Source organism: Motacilla alba, chromosome Z (assembly GCF_015832195.1).
Source record: "Motacilla alba alba isolate MOTALB_02 chromosome Z, Motacilla_alba_V1.0_pri, whole genome shotgun sequence".
In the NCBI taxonomy this organism is placed as follows: domain Eukaryota; kingdom Metazoa; phylum Chordata; class Aves; order Passeriformes; family Motacillidae; genus Motacilla; species Motacilla alba.
The window spans coordinates 44,508,871-44,531,009 of NC_052046.1; the positions used below are offsets into that span (position 1 = coordinate 44,508,871).

Sequence of the window (22,139 nt, forward strand, 5' to 3'; positions counted from 1 at the left end):
GAACCTATAAACACTCATTTGAGAGTGTTCTCCTTTAAATTGTCTAAAACCAAGACATAGCATTATGGGCAGGAAAACCCAGGCTATTCCCCCAGTATTACCTCTGCCCAGCTGTTGTGCTCAACAGTCCACCAATCTTGTTCACCTGTGAGGCCTGCCAGTGTACTGCCTTGTTGGGCTGATGTTTATGGATGTGTTGAGCTGCTGACAGACTGGGCATAGCACCTACTGCAGTTCAGGAACTCACTTATGATCTGGCAACACCCAACTAATTCCAGGAGATGGGAGATGGCATCAGCTGCAAGCTATCAAGTATACATTGCCCATGGAGAGACTGAAAATCATGCACGTAGACACCAAAACTCATGCATGCAGAGATGTCTCCAGACCAAACTGGCAAGCCATCCAGCCTTTACAAACAGCCAAGCATGGGCTCATGCTGATTGTTTCACCACCACATATTTTTCCTGAATTTGGGAAAATATTTCAGTTATGAAGCAAGAACAAGATCTGCATACCTCAGTTCTTTGGAAAAAAACAAGGAATAATTAGTTCAACACAGTGCCAGCAGAAAAAAATATCACCCAAATATTTTCATTGCTGAAAGCAAGAAGAATCTCAGGGTCATCCATCTGGAGCAAACTCACCCAAAGGCCACTGTGCAGCCCAGAAAAAAAAATGCAATGTTCTGTTCTGTCTATCAGCACCAACTATTAAGAGCAGGGGTTTTTGCCTCTGCAAAGTCTCTGCAGAGAAGCAAGGAGCATGACAAGAATTGTGTTTCTGCACCCCATGTGATGGAAACCAAAGGTGTAAAAACTGTGTCTGAGAACACTTTCCTTTAATGCCCATGAGTAGGAATATAGAGGAAACTAGAATGGACATTTGAGGCTAAAATCAGAGCAGATGCCTGGTACTGAGAAAGAGTGAGAGCTCAATCTGTTTAGCTCTTCAAGAAATTAAATAGGCCGTGACTGCACTGCAAAAGCACCTCTGCAGGACAGAAAATTCTGCATATTGACAGGCTGTTTAATCAAGCAGAGAAACTACAATGTGAACCAATGGCTGGAAACTGAAGTCAGATATTTACAATGGGTTAGAAATATTTGTAAAATTAAGGTGAAATTAACCATTTGTCGGAGGTAACAAGAGCAGCACATTTAGACCCCTTCTGGGAGTGCAAGGCTTTCTTGGCTTATCCATTGTACTGACATGTGCACTATTGAGGCAATGCAGACAATGTAGTGCAAGTCTAAATGGGATCATAGCACCTCCATTGCACCTTCCCCACCTTTGATTTCCTTCACATTAGGCACCACAGGAAGTGAGTAAGGCTGGACTGTTCAGTAGCACCACTACCAGCAAGCTTCTCTTTAGCCATTACAGCCCACTGTAGCACTTTCCAGTTATAGTATGCTATCTTCCTTAGAGGAATTTCTTGATTTCTCTTCTTGCTTCTTTTTTTAAAAAAGATAGAACACCTCCTGGAGCCCTGGAATCTTACCCGTGTGTTTTTTCCTCATGGCTCTTGCTATGCTTTCCACACTTCTGCTCTTCAGAGAGCAAACCTTCATTCCCAGTTCAGCCCTAACAAGTGAGAGAAGGACACCTTCAGCTAATTTACATCTAAGTGAGCATTTGTCAGAGTAAAGAATAAAGGTCTTACTGTGCAAAATAGTTCCTGTGGCAGCACTAATCAATAGTTGCTTGATGGATTGCCTGCCAGGAGTCTTTCAGGCACATCATTTCAGCTGCTAGACTTTCTGCTTGCTCACTGCTTAACAAAATAAATAGACATGAATCATGGTTTTTAACATAAAGCTCCAACTCAGAATCAAAGCTGTTTAAAATGCACAGTGGTTTGCCCCACTCCATCCCTCTGTTCCTTTGCTCACAAACAATGTTAAGTCCCAGCTTTTCTGGAACAGGCACAAAGCTTGAATGATAATCTCTTCACCAAGGACTGCCTTTTCTTCTGCAATCAGTGACTGCATTCCCTATACAGCACTCCATTCCTCATTGCCTACTGAAACAGGAGCCATTTGGAGAGAAAAGAATGGAGAGGTATGTCCGTGTGGCTGATGGGAGGCTGATATTTCACATATGGCTTTCTTAGCTGCTGTGATGCAACTGCACAAACTGTTCCCTCTGCTCCTGCACCCATTGTGCCACAAATCTGAAAGCTCCCACCACTGAACGGTCCCCACATGCAACTGCATCAGATTTCAAAAGTGTTCAGCTCTCCAGAAGATCCTATTTCTATTCAGAAAGGTAGTTTGTTTCAGATTTTTCTTAATCTGACTTTTAAATGGATAACACTTTTCTTGAAACCCTATACGCCTACAGACCACTAATAGCCTCAGAAAGGGTGAATAATCATAGCACCAACTTTTTTTGGCCAAAGAGCAACATCCAGCTCCATCTAGCAAGTTCTGCCCCCTCTTCTATCTTGCCAACCCCATCAACACCCTCTGGCACAACTTGATCAGGTGGGAAGCTTGAAGTGATGTAGGATGCCTATTCAGGCTCTGAGTAATGACTCATGTCTTGCTGGCACCAACACCACCAAAAGACTTCCAGGCCTTTTCCTGGGGAAAAGGATGGAGGTGCCATTGTTCCTCCCATCCACCTCCTGACTGACCTTGCCCCTGCAGTCTTCGTAAGCCTCCCCTCCCACGCCCTCGTCCTCTGACAGCCAGGAAAACTTGTCATGCTCCTCTGATCCAGATTTCTTCACAGCACTGAGTTTTGGTTCTTGCCCACTGCTCAGTCCTTCACCCCATTCTGCCTTTCAAGCCCTCTAATGGCAGATTTCCCTTGCCACTCTCCCACAGCACTATCATCCCTTGGACTGTGACCAGGGTTTTTGTATTCTGTCAGGACATTTTGACCTCTCCTCTGGCCCATTTAAGGGGCTCCTGCCTTTTGCCCTCCCTCCCCATGAGCATCCATGACTGCAGTTGCCAATTCCTCATCCCTGCCATGCCAAACAGAACCATGCAGCCACCCAGAAGGGATGTGAGCTCTTCATCCACCTCTGGGGAGTATTGCTCACTACTGCTCTGATCCTTCTGACTCTTCCAGCAGCATTAGCAGAGCAGCACAGGCAAGTGCCAGGCAGGGTACTTATTCTGTGAATGCTACAAATCACACAGTCCCCTCCCTGGCAGCTGATCATGGGGAAGATTTCCCAGTTCTATGCAACTCAAGGCAGCCAGAAGGGTGCCACTAGTGGGAGAGCTAACAGGGAGAAATTTGGGTGCTGAATGCTGGAGCATCAAAAAGGATGAACCCAAATAATCTGGGCTAAGATGAGAGTAGATGTCTAAGCAAGGCAGCATTGCAGCTGTGTACCCACAGAGAGAGTCCAGGTAGCTGGGAAATCTGCAGGGGAATGATGAAGAGTGAGTTTGGTAGGAAAGAGGTGCTGCGCCCTGTTGCAGCTCAGGATTTTGGAGCACAGCACTACACACTGGCATGCTGTGAGGCAGCAGAAGCGCGCAAGACCTGGGCCATGCATGCTTAGTGCTGTGGGCAATGTAATTTTGGAAAGTCAGAAGGGAAATCTGACTTGGAAAAGTTGATGGGTTACAGACATAGCTCAATTCCATGAAGAAGCAAGAGAGGCTTTCAGCTTGAAAGCTCTTCCTCTGCAACCCCACTTCACTGTCCTCCAGTTACAAGGGAGGCAGTCTGGTGATGCACATGGAAAGCCTGTAAGAGCATAGCACTGGGAGATACCGGAACTATGTGCTATCACCCTGCTGGGTGGAGTTCTTGTCTTATTTTTGACAATGCTACACACCCCTTATGGCTACACAGTGCATGAAGAGCACAGCATGGCTCCTCTTTTTCAAGTAAAAAGCAGTTTAACTAGGCACAAGATGGGTCCCCTGAGAAATTTCCATTGGGGCTTTCCAAGCTCAAATGTGTGGGAAATACAGGGTGATGCTTTCTGAAGCAGCCTTTGCAAAAGCTGTGACTGCACTAAAGCACACAGTGCAGTCAGTCAGCTAATCTGTTGTCATCATGCGATGACAGATAAGTGCCAGTAATGATAACCCCATCGAGTGCTTTGCAGACTGAGTAGCGCTGGCTCTATCACATTATCAACAAGGTCATTCCTAGCCATCGTATTAGGGATTATTTCTTATTTGCATCACCCAAGGAAAAATCTTGCATTCAAAACATTTTGTTATAGTTTTGGAAAATCCTTCTGTTTCCAGTATTCTTTTCCTTCTTCTTCAGCTTAGTTGTCATCTAATGTATTCATGTTTAATAATTTCTGTGTTAAAGTCTTTAAATTATACATAAGAATTCGAAAACAAAAAGAGAAGAATTTGAATATTTCATGTTAAAACTAAATGCTTTACGATTGCTTATAAAGTGAAATTAATAAGGAGACTGTTCCAATGCTGAATAATTTACGCTGTGCTTAAGCAGAAAAACAGAAAGGCTCTAGGGCTTATCTCTGCTTGAAGCTGTGCTTTCCTTTTCTTACCTGGCAGGATGGAAGTGCTACGGCAGAACTGCTAGGGCAGAGCTAACCTCTACCCTCAATCAAAAGAGCTCCTATTTTTGTTTATTGTGAGTAAAATCAGCTTTAAGAACAGTGAACAGAAACAATCATCTGATCAGAGGCAAATAGTCACAGTGTTTCTTTGTCTTTGTTTTTCTCTCTTTCCCAACTATTTTGTCTGCTAATCTTCATGCTCTGCAGCCAGTCAGTGCACCCTGACCTTACTAAAATTTAACAGCAAAAAGTCCAATAAACCTCCACCCCTGAATTTCAGTTTGGGCATAAATCTTTGGAACAAATCTACAGTCTGGAGGTATGGGAGGCCTACACATTGTTTAGCGTAGCAGAACTCTGAACTCAGATGATGACTGCAGCACAGGCGACCACAAATACATCTGTTGAGTTCTACTGCTTGCTCCAAAAATGGCGTTCTGCACTGAACTAAGAGAGCTGCACATATAATAGAGGTGTTAGTCAGAACTGCTGAGATTCAGCCAGTTGCTGAAGTCTTCCCTGATGACAACTCATAACTAAACAAGCTGAGAGCAAATAATGAAGGAGAAGACTAAGAAGGGATGATCTTCCTAAAGGAGGTAAAGCTGTCAAAGTACTGGAGGCAGCTAAAATAGGAGTGTGACAGAAAGTGATTCACTGCTTTTTCTGGAAAATGGGAATTCACCATCCAGATGTGCTCATAAATTCCTGTGTGACCCAGTTACTTAGGCTTCATGTGCTTTGTTTTCCCTGTAGAGGACATAGGGACAATAGCTCACAGAGAAGATACAACTTGATGTGGTCAATTAGAGCAACAATAAAAGCACTAAGGGGCATAGATAAGCAAAGAATTACACATTCCAATGACACCAGTAACACCAACTGGCAGAATAGTAACAGCAAAAATCATACTAGCATTACACCATACAAGGTGAGACAGTGCAAGGACCACAGAAATTTATCAGGCCTCAAGGCATACATGTGAGGAAATGCTTTTTTTCTCCCTTCTCATTCTAGCGCCCTATGGCAAAATCAGGGTTCCATGGAGTCAAATGACAAACCATGAAAATCCTATTACTTGGCACAGGAATTGGTTTCCTTCATCTTTTTTAAGCCATTTAGATGAGAGACAGATTAGAGCAAATTAACAGGGGGAAGTTTTTGCCCAATGAATCAAAAAGTTTTTTCCTCAAAATGCTCAATTTTCAGCTGATGAAAGCTAGTACGTATTCTCCCTCTTTAGCACCCAAGTGATCTTTCCTTGAACTTCTGGGAGCTGGGGTCAGTTGCTCCAACTCTTGATTTCAGCAGCTAGAATTTTTAAGTCAAACTCCTTAAATGCTTGAATCAAGTGGATATTTATACGCCTCAAATTCAAGGAATCAGCCTTGGTGAGTCAGAGGGAGAAGACTGCTCCTGTGATTGATCACATTAGTGACTCAAAGCCCAAGTACACAATTGAACAAACTAAACTGTCCCTAGAGCTCATAAAACACGGTGCCAGGTGTTTTGCATTAAAGTCATACCAATCTCTGAAAGCCAAGCAGTTTGCAAAATAATAGGATTAATGTTTATTGGTATTGAATATAAATAGCCAAAGCCCCTGCCCTGAAGAGTTTGCAGTTTAAATAGTATAGGCAGAAGTGGCAGGCACACATGCAGCTCTGGCCCTGGTCTGCTCCTGGGGAAGCTGAGGTAGCTGGGGAACCTCTCAGGGTCCTGGGCACAGAGGCAGATCACAGTGCAGCTGTGCAGGAGCTGATAGCCCCTACCAGGAGCAACAGACTCTCCTCTGTAATCTTGAGAGGCTGGGCCCCAGACTGCACCATCAGCACATAGGAACCCCTGCAGGACTTTTGCAGCTCCTAACACTTGGCAAAAGAGGCCCTGTCAGTCTTGCTGCACACTGAACTAAGCATCAAGACACATTTGATGATTCACAAGTGCAGCAAGAACTCAGAGGGCTGCAAAATACCTCCAGAGACTTGTTTGTGCCAAATTTCTTAAGAAGTTTGAATTAGCTAAAGATGTGAATCAAACTGCTGTGGAATTTAAAAACGAGATTGAGCTTTTATGTCCATATTTTGAAAAGAGAATCATCTTGTCTTGCCCTGGAAGCTACATGGGAGGCCATCCTGCCTCTGAATTGGGAGGTCCACACCAGTCATCAGTGTAGTGCATCTTATCCATTGTAAAAGCAGAAATACCTCACTTGAGGCGTAGCTATCCAGTACAACCTTTTGTGGTGACATCAGACATGGGAGTGGGGCAACCTTGACTCACAGTGGAGCTCAGCCATTACGCTCATGAAAATTGTCTCCACTGAATGCCATTGTGGATTCAAAGGTTGGACAACTCATCTTACCTTCCTGACTGAGTTTTGTCGAGCCCTAATAGAAACAAGGAGAAACCAAATAAAAAGTGAGAAAGCAAGTCAGTGTAAACCAAGGGTGCCCACCATGACAGGCAGATACACATATCCTGGGAACAATACAACAGTCCCCAGTCTTCACACACATGGCAGTGTAAATGCTGCAGCCGCGAGATCTAAGCACCACATCAACTAAAAATGTGTTATCTCAAAATCTCCAGTTCCAATGCTTGTCAGCTGGATGGAGCTCAGTGTCCCAGGACGGAGAAAGGCAGAGCAGCGCACTGAAGTAAAGCCATACTCCAAGAGGAGCTGTCATAGATGAAGCTCCCAGGAAGTCTGAAGCTGGACCAGAAGCATGTCTTACTGGCTGACTGGGTCCTTCACAGAAGAGATCTCCCATCTACGTGCAAAAATTCCCTTAATATTGCTGAAGCCAAACATTTTGGTCTCTCAACCACCTTCACTGCACTCAGAGGGTTATGTACTCACCTGCAAGAGAACAAGCAGCTAGGGATTATGTACCTTGAGCAGCTACCTCTGTGGCTTCATGTCTCTTTTCAGTTCCCAAAGTTGGATGTTCAGACCCCAAAAAGGATCTAACGAAAGATGGCCAAAAAAGCTAGCCTGAAAGGAGTTTGGAGAGAGAAAGAAAGCAGCAGAAAAGGAAAACACAGCTCTGTAAGGTTTTAATGTACCAAGTCCCCATCATCTGCCTACATTTTGCCCACACACCATTTAATCAGAGTGCCAGGGAGCCTGGCTCCCTGCCAGTGGGAATGTGGATTCTGAAAATTTGTCCAAAGTGCAGTCAGAAATTGCAGCTAAAAGGAAAGGGCGCTTCATTTTTCAATTCTGCGTGTGTATGTATATGGGCTTTTTTTCCCCATGAAACAATTACAACCTCTGACTGCCGCCCACACTGCAGTTGCCTGAGAAACGCAGCGTGGGTATGGCTGTTGTAACAGGACTTGGGTTTTACACCATTCTTGCTATCATTGGCTGGCTGCAAGGCCCCCACGAAACTGTCCCAGCAGCTAGACATGGAAAGTATTTCTGTCCCAGGCACAGACCACTGCAAATTTCTTCACTGCCAAGGTGAGCATCTCTAGTGTCTTTATTACTCAGGTAATGATTCTGCTAATGGCATTGGCTCCATCCACCCCCGTCTCAGTACTTGTACTTGCAGGGTGCTCAGCACGGTTCAGCCCAAGATGGGATGGAACAGGAAGCAGAGCACACCAAGAGCTAGGTGTCACATATGCCCTTCTGATTGGTAGGAGCATTTTCCACACCCACCCTCACAGCAGCATCCCCACCACCACCTCGATCAAAATAATTTCTTCTCAAAGGACAGGGCACATGTCTGTGCTAAAGACTGCACTCACAGCAAGTGTTTAGTTACACACGTCTTGGTTTACAAGTCCTGACTGGAATTACCCTGAAAAGAAGAAGTGTACTTATTTTACACTGGACATTTGGGTAGAGGAGAGGGTTGCCCGAACTGACTAAAAATATTCACCTTCCAAAGAGTTGATGGGGCATATCTACACTGCCCTTTTGAGTGAGGTAGACCAGGAAGATGATTTCTGGCTGAACAAAAAACATTTTCTTGGAGAGGAAGAAAGCAAACCATACCCACCCCACTAAACCACTTATTTTGAACAATCTTAGTATAGCGACGGTGGAAAACAGGCTTCAGCTGCATTTTGGGTTTTCTTTCTGTCCTTTCTGCAAAAACACAACTCATCCAGCAGACAGTGTGCAGCCCCAGGCATGCTGCTGTCTTCCAAGCTACCAGGTGCAGGAAAGAATATCTACCTTGGCAAAATCTGAGAATTTCACCCCTGAAGGCCAGCACACAGCAAGCTTTCCTGACCCTATGGCAACCCCTGGCAGTATTCAAAATGCCTCTGCAAACAATGGGGAAATAAGAACTTTTCACCAAAGAGCACTCTGGTAAAAGGAGTGGTTAGGCAGCCTTCACAACAGGCTGGTCCTTTCTTATTAATGGATTGTCTTTTACAAGGGGTAAATGAATCTGTGTACTGTTCAGTTGCCTCCCATGCTTTTTCTTTATAGTCTTGTTCAGTTTTTGTCTTACCTCTGGTTTTCGAACAAACACTTTCCCTTTGGACAAACCGTCCTTGCAATCTTCTTTTCCACAGAGTTTTCAGTTTTCGATGCTATATTCTGCTCTCTTCTGCAGATTTTTAGCCATCTGTACATTTCCCCTACATTCTAAGATTGCACATCATAAAGATAAATCAGTACCTTTACATGCAGACAAGCAGTGCTAGCTGAAAAAACAGTGCTTGTACACTATGAAAGATTTTAACTCACAGACCTCGCTTCCCCAGTATGTCATTTCTATGCTGGTTGCATTCTTGAGATTTGTGGCCTGTGGTCCAAATATTTACAAACATTCCTGCAAGCGTCCTTACAATGGTCAATGTGTTGTGGCTGAAGCAAGTTAAGACTAGGTAGGAAATGTTCTTTCCCTCAATATAACTGCTGCTTGAGGAAGAACCCCCTCCATTTAGATTGCAAGGTCAAAATGTAAGTGCTGTAACAAAATTACAGGCTTTAGTGATTAAGCGACACGGTACTAAGGCACTGGTCAATCTATTAGGTAATCAATATACTGATTATCAAACAAACACACCACTACTGCTAATCTGCAATTATACTATTTTCCACCCTATTACACACAATTACAAAAAGTGCTTATTTCACACTCTTGAATCTTATTAATCACATACATAACTATTCACTTACAAATCCATCACTTTATCTCTTCATATGGCATATCACCACAGTGGTAATCTGTCCCTCTGAAGCCCACCCTCTCAAAGCAAGCCTTTCAGACACAGTCCTCCAGAAAGGAAATTCCTGGCATATCAGGCTGCATATCAGCAACGCATCTGTAGGTGTCTGCACTTCTCCTCTCAGAAAGTTCCCTCTTCTTTTGTTCTTTGTCTGATTTTTTTTCTTTATTCATTACTGTTTTCTATTTCCTGGAACAACTTTTTTGCCACTCTTGTGCCTCCCCTTCTCTGCCCAGGTTCCTCCCTAAGACACACTCCTTGTTAGTTTATCCTCACTGGCCAAATTCAACAAAACCAGTCCCAAAGTGTTAACTTCCCAAGGTTGTTTTGGGGGTAAACTCAGCCTTTTATTACACCCTGCCTGGGAAGAGGGGACAAAAACATCCCCACAAACTTCCAGTTCATAATAGCAACACATTACCTCCACATTATCCAAGGCAAGTAAGTCTACTTAGTCTTAATTCCTTCATCTGATCCCAGTTTAGCTCCTTGTCTTTGCATCTCATTGTGAGGAGCAAGCCATCAAAACAAAAACCCACATCATTTATCTACTAATCCATTCAAAAGCTAGCTGTGGAATGGGACCAGAAAAAATGTCCTAAAATGAATGCGACCATGACAGAGAAAACCTGGCAAAGTGGATAGCTGTTTTGCAGTAACTCATGTTTTCTAGGATGGCCCTTTTTCTGGGAGAAATAGTTAGCATGGTGGCTGACATAATTTGAAACATCAATTTAGTAGCAAACATGGAAAGAAACAGATGTGATGTGCAATGATCTGAAAAATGAAAACCTGGGTTATCATCAAGTGATTTCTCTTCCAGCTCTACCTTAAAAGCCACTGGGTATTTTTGCCCTTACCTTGTAGATTAGGAGGCCACTGCAGTACATCAGTGCTTTGATGGGTAAGAACTTTCTTCTCATTTCCAATCTAATCATGACAATTTCAGACCAAACTGAAAGGGCTAAGTCTCTTTCTCATGCTACATTATTTATAAATATTCAAAGAAATGTGTAGCTGCTGTAGACTGTGGAGGTTTCTCCTGCATACACAAACTAGCCTTTTCAGTCTTCCTTGATAATTATATTCTGTACTTGGAAACTTGAACTGAAAACGGACAATGAAGAGAATATAAATGCAATTGTCTTTCAGTTTGCACCTGTTCTGTCATTCTGTTCTAGCTCACTGCATTGTGAGAAACGTGATGTGACTAATGATTCCAGGTAGAAAAACGACCAGAAAATGCTCAGCGTTGACTCTGTCAGCTAGGAAGAAACAGTAAGAAAAGATGTGGTGAGCAGTACTGACATTAACATTCAGACACAGTTAAAACATTCATTTGGGCTTAGAAGAGACATTTAATACATCTTTGTTAAATATTCCCACCCACCCTCACCACCACTTTGTTTAGTCTTTTCATTAAGAACATATTAATCCAGAAGTCTGCACTGGAATAAAAAATCCCAAGTGCTTTGAAGCCATGCAGGATGGTACAACAGCGAAAAAATCTGATCCCCAAAGCATAGTGTGAAAAAACAAACAAACAAACAAACACACACAGAGCTATCTCAAGTGTGAAAGTCTTACCATTCATCTGAAGGCAACATGCAATAGGAGGAAAAATATAAAGAAACAGTCACCTCAAGATAGTCAAACATTAACAGAAATCTTGGTAAGAAGCATCTTCCTTACTATTGTTCCAAGTCCAAGCTACAACAAGTCCCTGTTGTAAATCTTGGGCATGCCCCACCTCTGTTGGACACATCCTCTCCATCTGCCCTGTGATCCACCCTCCACAGTGTACTAACTTCCCATGTTGAGCTATGTCCAACCCAAGAACTGCAAGCACAACGCTGTGTGTTGTACAGAGTGTTTTTCCTTACTTTGGATAGGCATAGTTTCTTAACCACACCCACCTCTGCCTTTTTACACTCCATCTTTTTCTTTAGTGTCTGACTCTTCTGCCTTTCATGGGTCCTTTCTTCCCATGCACCATGTCAGCAGCAATTCCCAACCTCAACAGTGACCTCCTTATATAAATGTTGAGATCAACTCCCAAGCATTTCTGAAGAGCTGTTTGCTGCAGCTTTGCTCCTTTAATCCACATGCTGGTAAATCCATTTTAAACCAGTTCATTCTCTTGCTGTCTCTTCACAGCAAGCAGTGGTAGCTCTGCAGCCTTTACACTCTGACAAAACTGGAAGAGATGCCACCTCTTGTGCAGGTGCAGAAGATGTGCTCCAGCTGCCCTCACACAGGACTAATGTACACGAATTGCCACGGGGTCCATTGGTTACCCCAACTGCAGGTCAGATCCAGACTGTAAGGCAGACAGTACACGTATGCTTCAGCTCAGGAAACCTTGAAACTACTGACTGCCAAGAGTCAGAAGCAGGACAGTCAGTCACTGTAATGCCACTTTCATGTTCTTACTGGTAGGAGCAACTGTTAGGGTTCAAATAAAAAACATTCAGCTGCAGAACGTGAAATACATTTGGTTTATTTCTTTCTAAAGTTTGTACATATACATATATCATTATACATATGTGAGATCCTTCAATAGGGTTGCTTGAGTTCAATGACAAAAATTATTGGGAAGCTTGCAGGCTCTTTGTTGCCCGTAAGCAACATTTATTCCAACTTATAAAAACACAGAGGAACAGAGTTATAGTCAGGAACATGGACACAAGAGAGAAGTCTACTTTTTATCTCACAGTTTCAATACATCAAAGGCAAATTATTTGTCTGTATACTGTAGGCTTACTTTATCAGCAATGATAAAATAGAGGAAAATATTTATATACAGTCACCTCAAGTGAAAAATAAAGCAATGTAAACTTAAATTCCAAAATATTATTTTAAATGATATAACAATATCCCCAAAAGTCCTTCTTCCAAGGGGAAGAGGACTGATTAAGTGCCTTCATTTATCAGGAAATTATCATTCTAGTACCAGATACATGAAGCAGAATAAGGGAGGGCATCCTGTGATACCTGTAGAAAAGAGTGACAACTCTGCTTCAGGAAAGCATCTCTGTGTAAGCAAGTATATGTTTGAGTCCTTATGGACATCAGCAGCACATGGAAAAATCTTCCCTGAACCAGGGCTTGACTAAAGTCTGCACAGCTCTGACTCTAACCACCAAGTATGCTTTCCGTGTCATGCCTATTTCCAGGGACAAAAGAGGGTATCCTGGTGGTAGGATAGTGTCAAACCTGAGATGACAACCTCCCCAAGAGTCAGAACAGCAAGTTCCATGCTGCTGGAAAAGATTTAACGGCTACCTCAATGTTGTTGCTTCACAGCAGACCAAGAAGTTACCACAAAGCGGTGAGACTGGGACTGTCTCTAGTGTATTACATGAAAAACACTCCAGCAATTCAGTTATGAGAGTAAACTGAATTCAAGGTTACCAGAAAGAAGGTTCTTACACATCACAGAAGCAATTGGAGACCACCCAGAGGAAAGGTCTTGCAAGGACTGTTGTCAAGTCCTGTAAGGTTAGTTCTGCACATAAGAGATGTATAAGGTATATGTACACGCATGTGCAAAATGTTTTTCTGCATCACCACTGCTGAGAGTTATGCTGCCCATTGGCTACCAAGCAACATTGACTGAAAATTCAGACCTCTTTTTAGCCTAAGGGAAAACAACATAGCAACAGCTCAGGTAAATGACACTTCTTAACTGGGACTCTGAAACTGACAGTGCTCAGCCACATCTTCCCATCACCATGGAGGGCAGGAAACCCAAGGGAGAAGCCCAGTACCCGAACAAAGATTACAGGACTGCAGCTTGCCCAAAGCAAGGTGGCATAGTGGTCTCCTTCATTTCATTCTGAGCTGCAGTTCACTCGCATGTCAGTTCTGCAAGGCCCAATCACTCCAGCTGTGGTCCACTGAAGTGCAAAGGCATAGTTTCACTATTGAAGTTGCTCAAGTGCTTCAACCTAACTGCATGATAAAGAGTTTTATGACTCCAGGTAAGAATCACACCCTCAGCTTTTACTCTCTCTTTGCAAGAACAATGCAGATCGTACTACTGTTGCCCTTACTAGAATGCAATAGAAAAACTCCCTGGGTTTCCCTATGTCTTTTTCCTCAGACCAGCAACTTGTTAAAAGGTTGTTCAATGCTCTCAAAAGAAACGGCTGGGAGGCGTAAGAGATGCCCAAGACGGATATTTCAGCCCTGTTGCTCTTCTCTTCCCTACTGATGAGCCACTCTTCTGGAAATTTGAACAGTTATAGAAAAAAACCCTCGCTACTGCTGTACTGCTGTATCTGCAGGAGACATCACAGGCACCTGTCCTTCTTGGACACTTTGGACATGATGTCCCTTTGCTGAATTTTCACAGAGCAAGGTCAATGTTTTCAGAAGTAAAGCTGTGTATTAGATCCCCAGAGCATGATTTTCAGAAGAAGTCAGCATGGATGCTCCTTGTACAGGCATCGGTTGATATAAACAGGGAGAAAGTCAGCCCAGTGTTAAGCTAGCAGAAAATTCCACCCACTAGCTCTCGCTTAGACTCTCAAATATATGCCTTGCTTTCAACATGCAAAACAGGCAGCCCCTGCTGGACAACACATGAAGATCAAGGCAGCTCAAAGTATACCTTAAATCTCCAAAAGCTCTGATAGCTATTTAACCTCACTTGAGAACAATTAGAACAACAAGCATCCTTACAATGTTTGCAGCTGCTGAATGCTTTGACCAAACAAGCCTCAGAAAAGAACAGCAGGTTCTGCAGTGCTGAGCCATAGAAGCCATACTAAGGAAATACATACATCTATAGGCATCACTTAAACATGTTCACCAAGTAATGTAAGTCTCAGAGTGTACCTCACACAAAGGAGTGATTTTAAAGTTTTTCAACAGCCAAAAAACTCTGTCCTTTTAGCCAAATTATAATTCTAGACTCAAGTAAGAGGACACAGTTGTCATGAATATGTACAAATTTTAAAAAAAACCAACCACAACCCACCCCTGTTCTCATCCTACAGTCTTTCAGAATCTGACAGCTCTGAGTATGAGAATTTCGTAAGAGTGTGTGTGTGTGTGTGTGTGTGTGTGTGTTAAGACTTATATTACCAGTAGAGTTTGTGCTGCGGTGACAGAGACTTGATAGCATTTATCTCCCTCTTCCCAGTAAGAGGCTAAGGGGAATTGGAGGATTTTATGTCAAACAAGTCTTCATGGCAGCTTAGCTAGCTGCTCTGTCACTACATCATGGTATAAATTGGCCCAAGGTAAAACTTTGCCTGTTTGGACAAAAACTGTCATCTTGTGCTAGTCTCATTTAGGTGAGTTACCGACAGGATCACTGCCTGAGTGGCTACTAATTACAGTGGTTTCTGTCAGAGAAAAATCCTGCCCTTGTGGCTTGTTGCACTTTCAATGCTTGCATTGCTAAGTGATGTACATTTATTGGTCCAAATAAACCTCTGGCCTGTACTCCAGCTGGTTCCTGGCTCGCTTTAAAAGCAGATGCCATGGAAGGTCCCTCATTGACTAAACATCTATAATTTTTATAGAATAATTAGACATTCAAAAGCAGGCAAGAGAGAATGCCTTGGACTAGCTTAAATTTGTTCCTTCTGACCACAAGGGCAAAGTCAGGTCCAACCTTAGTGAAAGTTCTTGTTTGCATTTGGTAAGGGATAGGGTCTAATAAATAACTCAAACACAACCTTAATTCAGCTAACGAAATATTTGAGCAAGGGACATTCTCTCAGGCAAGGCTGGGCCTGCCCCCTTTCAATGTTCAACGATATGCTGCCATCATAAGAGCAGATACTCCCAGATGGCATTCAGACTTTTTCCAATGACCTCTTCTCCTTGGTCTCATGTAAACCAGTCTCCTCGCAAAGGGACTGTGGTATCCCTGGATAAGGGTGCTGCTGTCACAAGGGAGAAAAGCAGTGAGTGGTAAAGACAGTTTCTCCAGCAGCACAGACTAGAGGATAAAGGAAGCCAGCATTTGTCATTACCTCCAACACTGAGGGCAATGCTAGAGCGCACTCCAGCAGGTGACCAGCCATGGAAGGTGGCACTGGCTTCTTCATACAGCATCATTGTCCTGTGCACTAATGCTCAGCTCAGGTGGTAGCATTTCTCTGAAGGCTGGCAAAGCCTCTTCTTCCTGGAGCTCAGGTCTCCACAGTGAAGCTCCAAGTGAGCCAACCCACTATGCTGCTGGGAGAGCTCTGGGAGAGAGGAGAGGAGAGGCCAGATGTACTGCTTCTATATGCACTAAAAATATCCTTTAAAAAGCACAAGCTGCAGACTAGCTTTTTCTGAGACAGCTTCTATGGTTCATCCCTCTAGGAAGCCTAGGTACCAGATGCTGAGAACACATGCTGGGGAGCAATGACTGTGCTCTGACAAGCAATGTGGATTTCTTAACTGCCTCCTCAGAGCAGATGTGATGTCCCAAAGCCTGTGGAGAACAATACTGGAGAAAATTTAAACAAGCAGCAAGCTGCAAGATTTCTGGGCATAAGATGTGTATACTGCCTTTGATCCTTCAGAAGCAGCCAATGTTTCCAACAACCTGGATACTGGAAGAGTAGGAATGTTGCAAGTGTCTGGTCTAAGTGTGGGAAGGGGGACTTTGCATCCCTGCAGCATACAATTAGAGGATCACGGCAGTCTAAAACTCGGTCTCGCACCTCCCAGCTATAACTGTGGCTGGAAACACAGGCTACCAACAAGCAGAGTGAAAAAGCTGTTCACAGGGTTATCTATTCAATGCAGCACTGCTTCAGAGCAGGTTTTCTCAATGCAAGATGGGAGAGTCAAATTTTCTGGATTTCTGCAAGCATGGAAGGAAACAGACCTGTTATACAGAAGCAGCTGAGGTGCTAAGATGACAGACTAGAGCAGCTTGTCAGAAAAGGAGGAGGAGCTGTCAGACTAACTGCAATAAGACCAAAATTAATTTAAAAATGGAGAATGCAGACACAGTAAGCCATCTGCAGAGAAAAGGCTTTCCCACTTTCAAGGAGAACATTGCCATACAATGCCTCCAAGAAGCCTGATGATAAACCTGTCATCTCTGACTTGTTCCACTGCCATAACCACATCTTCACTGAATGGCCTACTCCATTCAAGCAAGAACCTCATTTCCCCATAAGAGAAAGGCAAAAGTTTTGGCTTTTTCAAGCCAGAAGAGCAACCAGCCTTGCTATCTGAAGGCATTGGAGCTGTGAAAAGTCACAGAACAATTCCAGTCCCTGGAGGTCTGTTAGGCCAAACTCCTCCTCAAAGCAGGGCTGTGCAGAGCACGGCTCTCCAGGAGAGCCCCTTAACACAGACAGACTGCAACCTGGGAGCAGGCAGGATCAGAGGGAAAGTATTTTAGTGAAGAGCTGTTACTAATCATTAGAAAGTTTCTGGTAACCATTTACAAGTGACTGGCTACAGATGAAAAACTTGGCAACACAGCTGAACAGCATTACCACACAACTCTGCTGCATTAATCACTCTGCTTGCTGACTTATCTCTCTACATCAACTGAAGACACAACATAAATACTGGATTTAGAAGCTGTAGTCATGTTCACTGGTTCATGCGTAATTTATCTGCAAGATGCAGACACACACAGAGCTATTCCAGGGAGTCTCTTTTGCAGCCGCTGATGAACAAAATCCATCTCAAACAGTCCCCTGCATCCTGCTGAATCATAGAGGAGACTATGGTTTTGGCTTCAGGAGAGCATTTCACCCACTTTGGTTGCTGGGTGGGGAGAGGGGAAGGCAGTTTTCCCCTTCTCCATCAGCCCTCTGCTGTCAGGTGCAGACTAGTGGGGCCCTTTCCTGTCTCTCCTCCCATAGCTGGGGATAGCAGATGGTGCAGCCCCTGGAGCCAGCAATGCTTCAGAGCCAGGTGGGTCCACCCAGAACCACTGTATGCACCTTAAGGGGAAGTAAGGAGGAGTCAGCAATAGCCTGCTCCCCCTCTGGGCATCCCCACTCTCTATAGGCAGGGAGAGGCCTTGCCTGAGCAATGATAGCACACTGGAGCAGAAAGGGTGACAAGGAAGGATGGCACCTCCCCGCGTCACCAATGCAAAGGCTTTCCCACACGCACACATGCTCATGGCAGCCAGCCAGTAGCTCCTTATACTGAGTACATCTAGGAAACTGCAGGCTGCTCCAGTGATTTGCAGCTCATGTCGTAGAGATGGGCTGGAAACCAGAAGAATATCCTTACATACTGCAACCAGAGCTCCTGAGTTGCTGCAGTCAAGGACTGATCTTCCCTAAAGTCAAACATTTCAGCAAAGAAAGGCAGGGTGCAGGGTACCATGCAAAGCTACCTGGTCAGACTCCTAATGGTGCTAGTCAGGGAGATGCACCACTTAGATCACCTGAGAACCTGCCCTATCCTTTATAGTATCATCAGGAGGGAAAAAAAAACTAATTACAGTACTGATTGGTAGATGAACCTATTCCCAAGGGAGGGCAGGAGTCTTAGACTTTTGCAAACAGGATCACATTTTTTTCTTGTTCTCCAAAGCGTGCATTTCTACACAGGTACCTGGGATGCTTATAAATTGTAAAGCAACAAAGGAAAATGGCATTAATTAAAACTGGAGCAGAAACTATAAATTCTGGGTAAACTGATCTGCATGCCTCAGCTGTCTCAGCAAGACTGCTCTAAGCTCAATAAACGTTTAATGACTAAAAAATGCAGTGAAAAACTGCATTTGATACACTCAGATGAGACCTAAAAAAATACCCTGTCTACAAGTATACATGGAAATAGATAATAAATAATGAAAAAAACATCCTTTTTGCAGTTCACTTTTTGATTTTTCCTATTGCTTCAAATCATCTTTCCTGCAATGACTTTGAAGAGGAATTACCCAGTTTCTGTGTCAAAGATGGAAAACACATTTAACAGGAGTAATTTCTTTTTGAGCTCAGCAATTTAACTGGAATTTTCAGCAACGAAAATACGTTTAAAGCCAGGAAAGAAGAAAGTTAAATGTCACCTCTTTGCCTTTTGAAGCACTGCACTCCATAAACACAAGAGGTTTGCCAAGCATGTTCTAGCCTGCCTTCAAAAACATCATCTACTCAACCCAACCCTGACAGCCAAGCAGGGCCATTTATAGATCTACACCTTTTTGGGTTTTGTTTCTGCTCCATGTATCCTATTGTTATATAAAATAATTCACAGAATGATGTACTGGGTCTGGCCAGGATGGGGTTAATTTATGTAGCAGCCTGGCAGGAGCATGGCTTGTACTTGAAGGTTATTTTATACCACCTCATGTAATTTTCCAGGAACAGAAGATGTCCATTCTGGGTCAGGGTATTGGGAAGCAAATGGTTGGGTATTGTTGGGTTCTGCATGGTGAGCATTCTTGAACACTGTTATTAATACTGTTGTTGTTTACCATTCATTTTCTTATCTCATTGCCCTTTCCAGTAAATTGTTGTTATCTCAACCTTTGATCTCTGTCCTTTATGCCTCCAATTCTCTTCTCCAACCCACTGCAATGATGGGGCGGGGAAGGAGGGAGCAAGCAAGGGCCATGTAGTTTGGAGAGTCTCAGTAGGAACACTAAATACTACTCCTTAATCATAAAAGGGAGGTCAAGTTTTCTTCCCAAAGGTGTATTCAGCATTCCCAAAATGTGGCAGATGACAGATGAATGCGCATCCCAACATCACTCGTGAGAACAATCACAACTGGCTTTGCTGCCAGGCTGCAACTGCAAGGATCAATTTGCCCCAAATCTCATATCTGAGAGTGCAACTTCATTGTTATAGCCAACAGTCAGCACAACACCAGAAAAGCTGTTGCATGGTGGTACTAGGTAGGGAAGGCAAGTCATGCAGTGCTTGTTAAGGGCCTTTTCTCTTTGATCACTCCTAGTTCTGCCCATTGGACTGGCAGCTCAATAAAACTAGATGAATTGACTTGGACCCTTGGGAAGCCTGACAGAACACACTACACTCAGGTAGCAATTTTTTTGATGTGTGGCCCTTTAACTACTTGGGCTGAAAACACCAGTGCATTTCTAAACAGTCCTTGCATTGATCTTGACACTTCTTTATGCATCAAGAATTGCATTCACCAAGAAGGTTGTCCTCTGCCAGGCACAACAGAAAAAAAAGCAAGAAGCAATTTTCAACTGGCCCTCAACATTATCTCTCAAGGCGCTCTGTGCAAAAAGTTTGGTGGTACTACTTCATACAGGGAAAGAGTGACACAAAATGGGAGAGACCTGTCCAAGCTCACCCTGTGGGCCAGTATAAAAACTAAGATTAAAACTCAGGTAACAGGTTAGGTAACAGGAGAGCAGCACTCTCTGCAGAGCTATGACACTGCCCAGACAAGAGGACCTAGGAAGTAGGAAAATGTCATCATTCTGCTCTCTGTGCCTGAAAAACTGCTGACCACCCCAAGGGTCTATGGCACAAACAGGGGCCTTTCAGGTATGGAAAGACCTATGGTGGTCTCTCCCAGACCTGTGCTCCCCTTGGAAAGCCTGGCACAGGGTATGAAGGAACAGTGAGGAGGCACCAGCCTCGTCCACTATATGTGAGCTAAAGAAGGAAAATGGAGAACTGAGGAGAATCCCATTCTGAAGAAAAAAGGCAAAGTGCTTTGTCACTATGAGAGGAATTGAAAGCAGCTCTCTGTGCACACCAACAAGGAAACCCCTGGAAGGGGAAGCGACAGGACACAATATATCATAAGGCTCTATATAGCAGCTAAGTGAGAGCGTATAGTTAAAAACTACACAGAGGCCCTTTGTCTTTAATATATATAATTAATATATAATGCTAATGGCTGACATCTACAGCAGCCTTCTCTGCAAAAAATGTGAAGCCCAGATAGCCATTCCAACTGGGTAATCCCTAATCTTCCTGACTGCAGAGAGAGCATGGGTTTGGATGCCTTCCAGCCTGCAAACTCAGGAGAAGGCTCTTTGCTTGGAAGGAAGCAAACAAATTATTCCAATGCTGTCATCTCAGCATTGCCAGAGGTTTCTAGGTTTCATTCCTTCACACTGGCGAAGTGTCCAGGGTCAAAGCAGTAACAATAAGCAACAGTGACTATTTACTGTACTACCTGCTGCTAAGTACCAGTACCAACATGCCCCACATTGTCAGGAAACTAGTGTTCCCAGCACCCTAGCCTCTAGTCAGCCTTCTGCAGTTTCATGTTTGCACAGCTCTTCTCACAGCTACAGCTCACATTCACAGCACTGCAGCACTTGTCCAGTTATTTTTCCCACCCACCACGTAAATAAAGTGACAAGTGACTTGAGAGATGAAAGCCACATGCCGATGGGAGGAGATAAATGGGGAGGAGACAGAATAAAGGTCACAGCGCTCTACCCCTTCCCCAGCTCCTTCAGAAACAGAGTAACACAAAAAAAGTCCCGATGCTTCAATTGCTAAATGATAAATTAACAAAGCAAAGCAAAGCAGGAGCAAAGACATCTCCCACAATCTGCACAGAAACAGCAAAATATACAATAGAAAATGTCACTAACACCCCATTCAGGCAGATGCACTTATTTTTTGTGAATGACAGGTTATTAAATGAAAAAATTTTGACCACCAATACTTTGCTGCATGGCTGTTCCCCTAGTTGTCATTTCCACCCTAAGTGACCTTCTGCTTAATGCTGGGTGTTTCTGGCCTGTAGTCCTTCCTCTCTGAGACATTGCGTTTCACCTTGGCACTAACTGGAGACTCCTGATTCAAAGAAGGACTTGAGTGGGATTTCTTCAGTCCTGGCGCATCGTTCTCTCCTCCGCTCAGCAGATCCTTCACCCCTTCTTTCAGGAGGCCAACATAAATCTCATAGCGATTTTTCTGGGAAATGAAAAGAAAGGCCCAAATCAGTCTGGAAGAAATTCTGCAGGGGCACATGAGAGACCACCTAAGTAACTTAATGCTTTCTGCTGGCCTTGAAAGCCAGGAGCTCAACATGTATGCAAACAATGGTGCCTAATGTGGATATGAACAACAGTGGCTAATGTAAATTAAACAAAAAGGATTTCAGACAGACTGAGGCCTGGGGTGGTGTGTAATTAGAGGCACTCAGTTCTGCAACACACCAATGCTCCAATGAGTGGTGGCCCCCATTCCAAGTAACACCACCAAACGAAAGCTTGCTACTTTAGTCATGTTGAGACCAAAGCTGTGCTCACACATACTGAGATCCTATGTGCTCAGACCTGCATGGAGATAAAGTGCACTAAACTAAGGGAGAACAAAAATTGTGCTCTGCTGCAATCCTCCACTCCCACCAGCAGGTCCTGCTTTTCCTGCTCTTCTTATCCTCGGGGGAGAAACAAAAGCAGGGTCCAAGTTCAGACTGTACCAGCATGACCACCACTAGGCATGTGGGAGAATCTTCTAAAAGGCCAGACGTTAACAAAAAGGAGCAGATGAGA

The 22,139-nt window shown here is 43.8% G+C and overlaps 1 protein-coding gene across 4 annotated transcripts in view; it reads right to left on the bottom strand.

Annotated features, from left to right (window-relative positions):
• Positions 1-12,196: 12,196 nt before the first annotated feature.
• The window catches only part of PSD3 (pleckstrin and Sec7 domain containing 3), a 119,963-nt gene continuing 110,020 nt past the window's right edge, over positions 12,197-22,139 (bottom strand). For all 4 annotated transcript variants that reach the window (XM_038123701.1, XM_038123702.1, XM_038123700.1 and 1 more), the window contains one exon: positions 12,197-21,555. In XM_038123701.1, the coding sequence (XP_037979629.1) occupies positions 21,343-21,555 (213 nt within the window). In that variant the 3' untranslated portion in view covers positions 12,197-21,342. The remainder of the gene's footprint in view (positions 21,556-22,139) is intronic.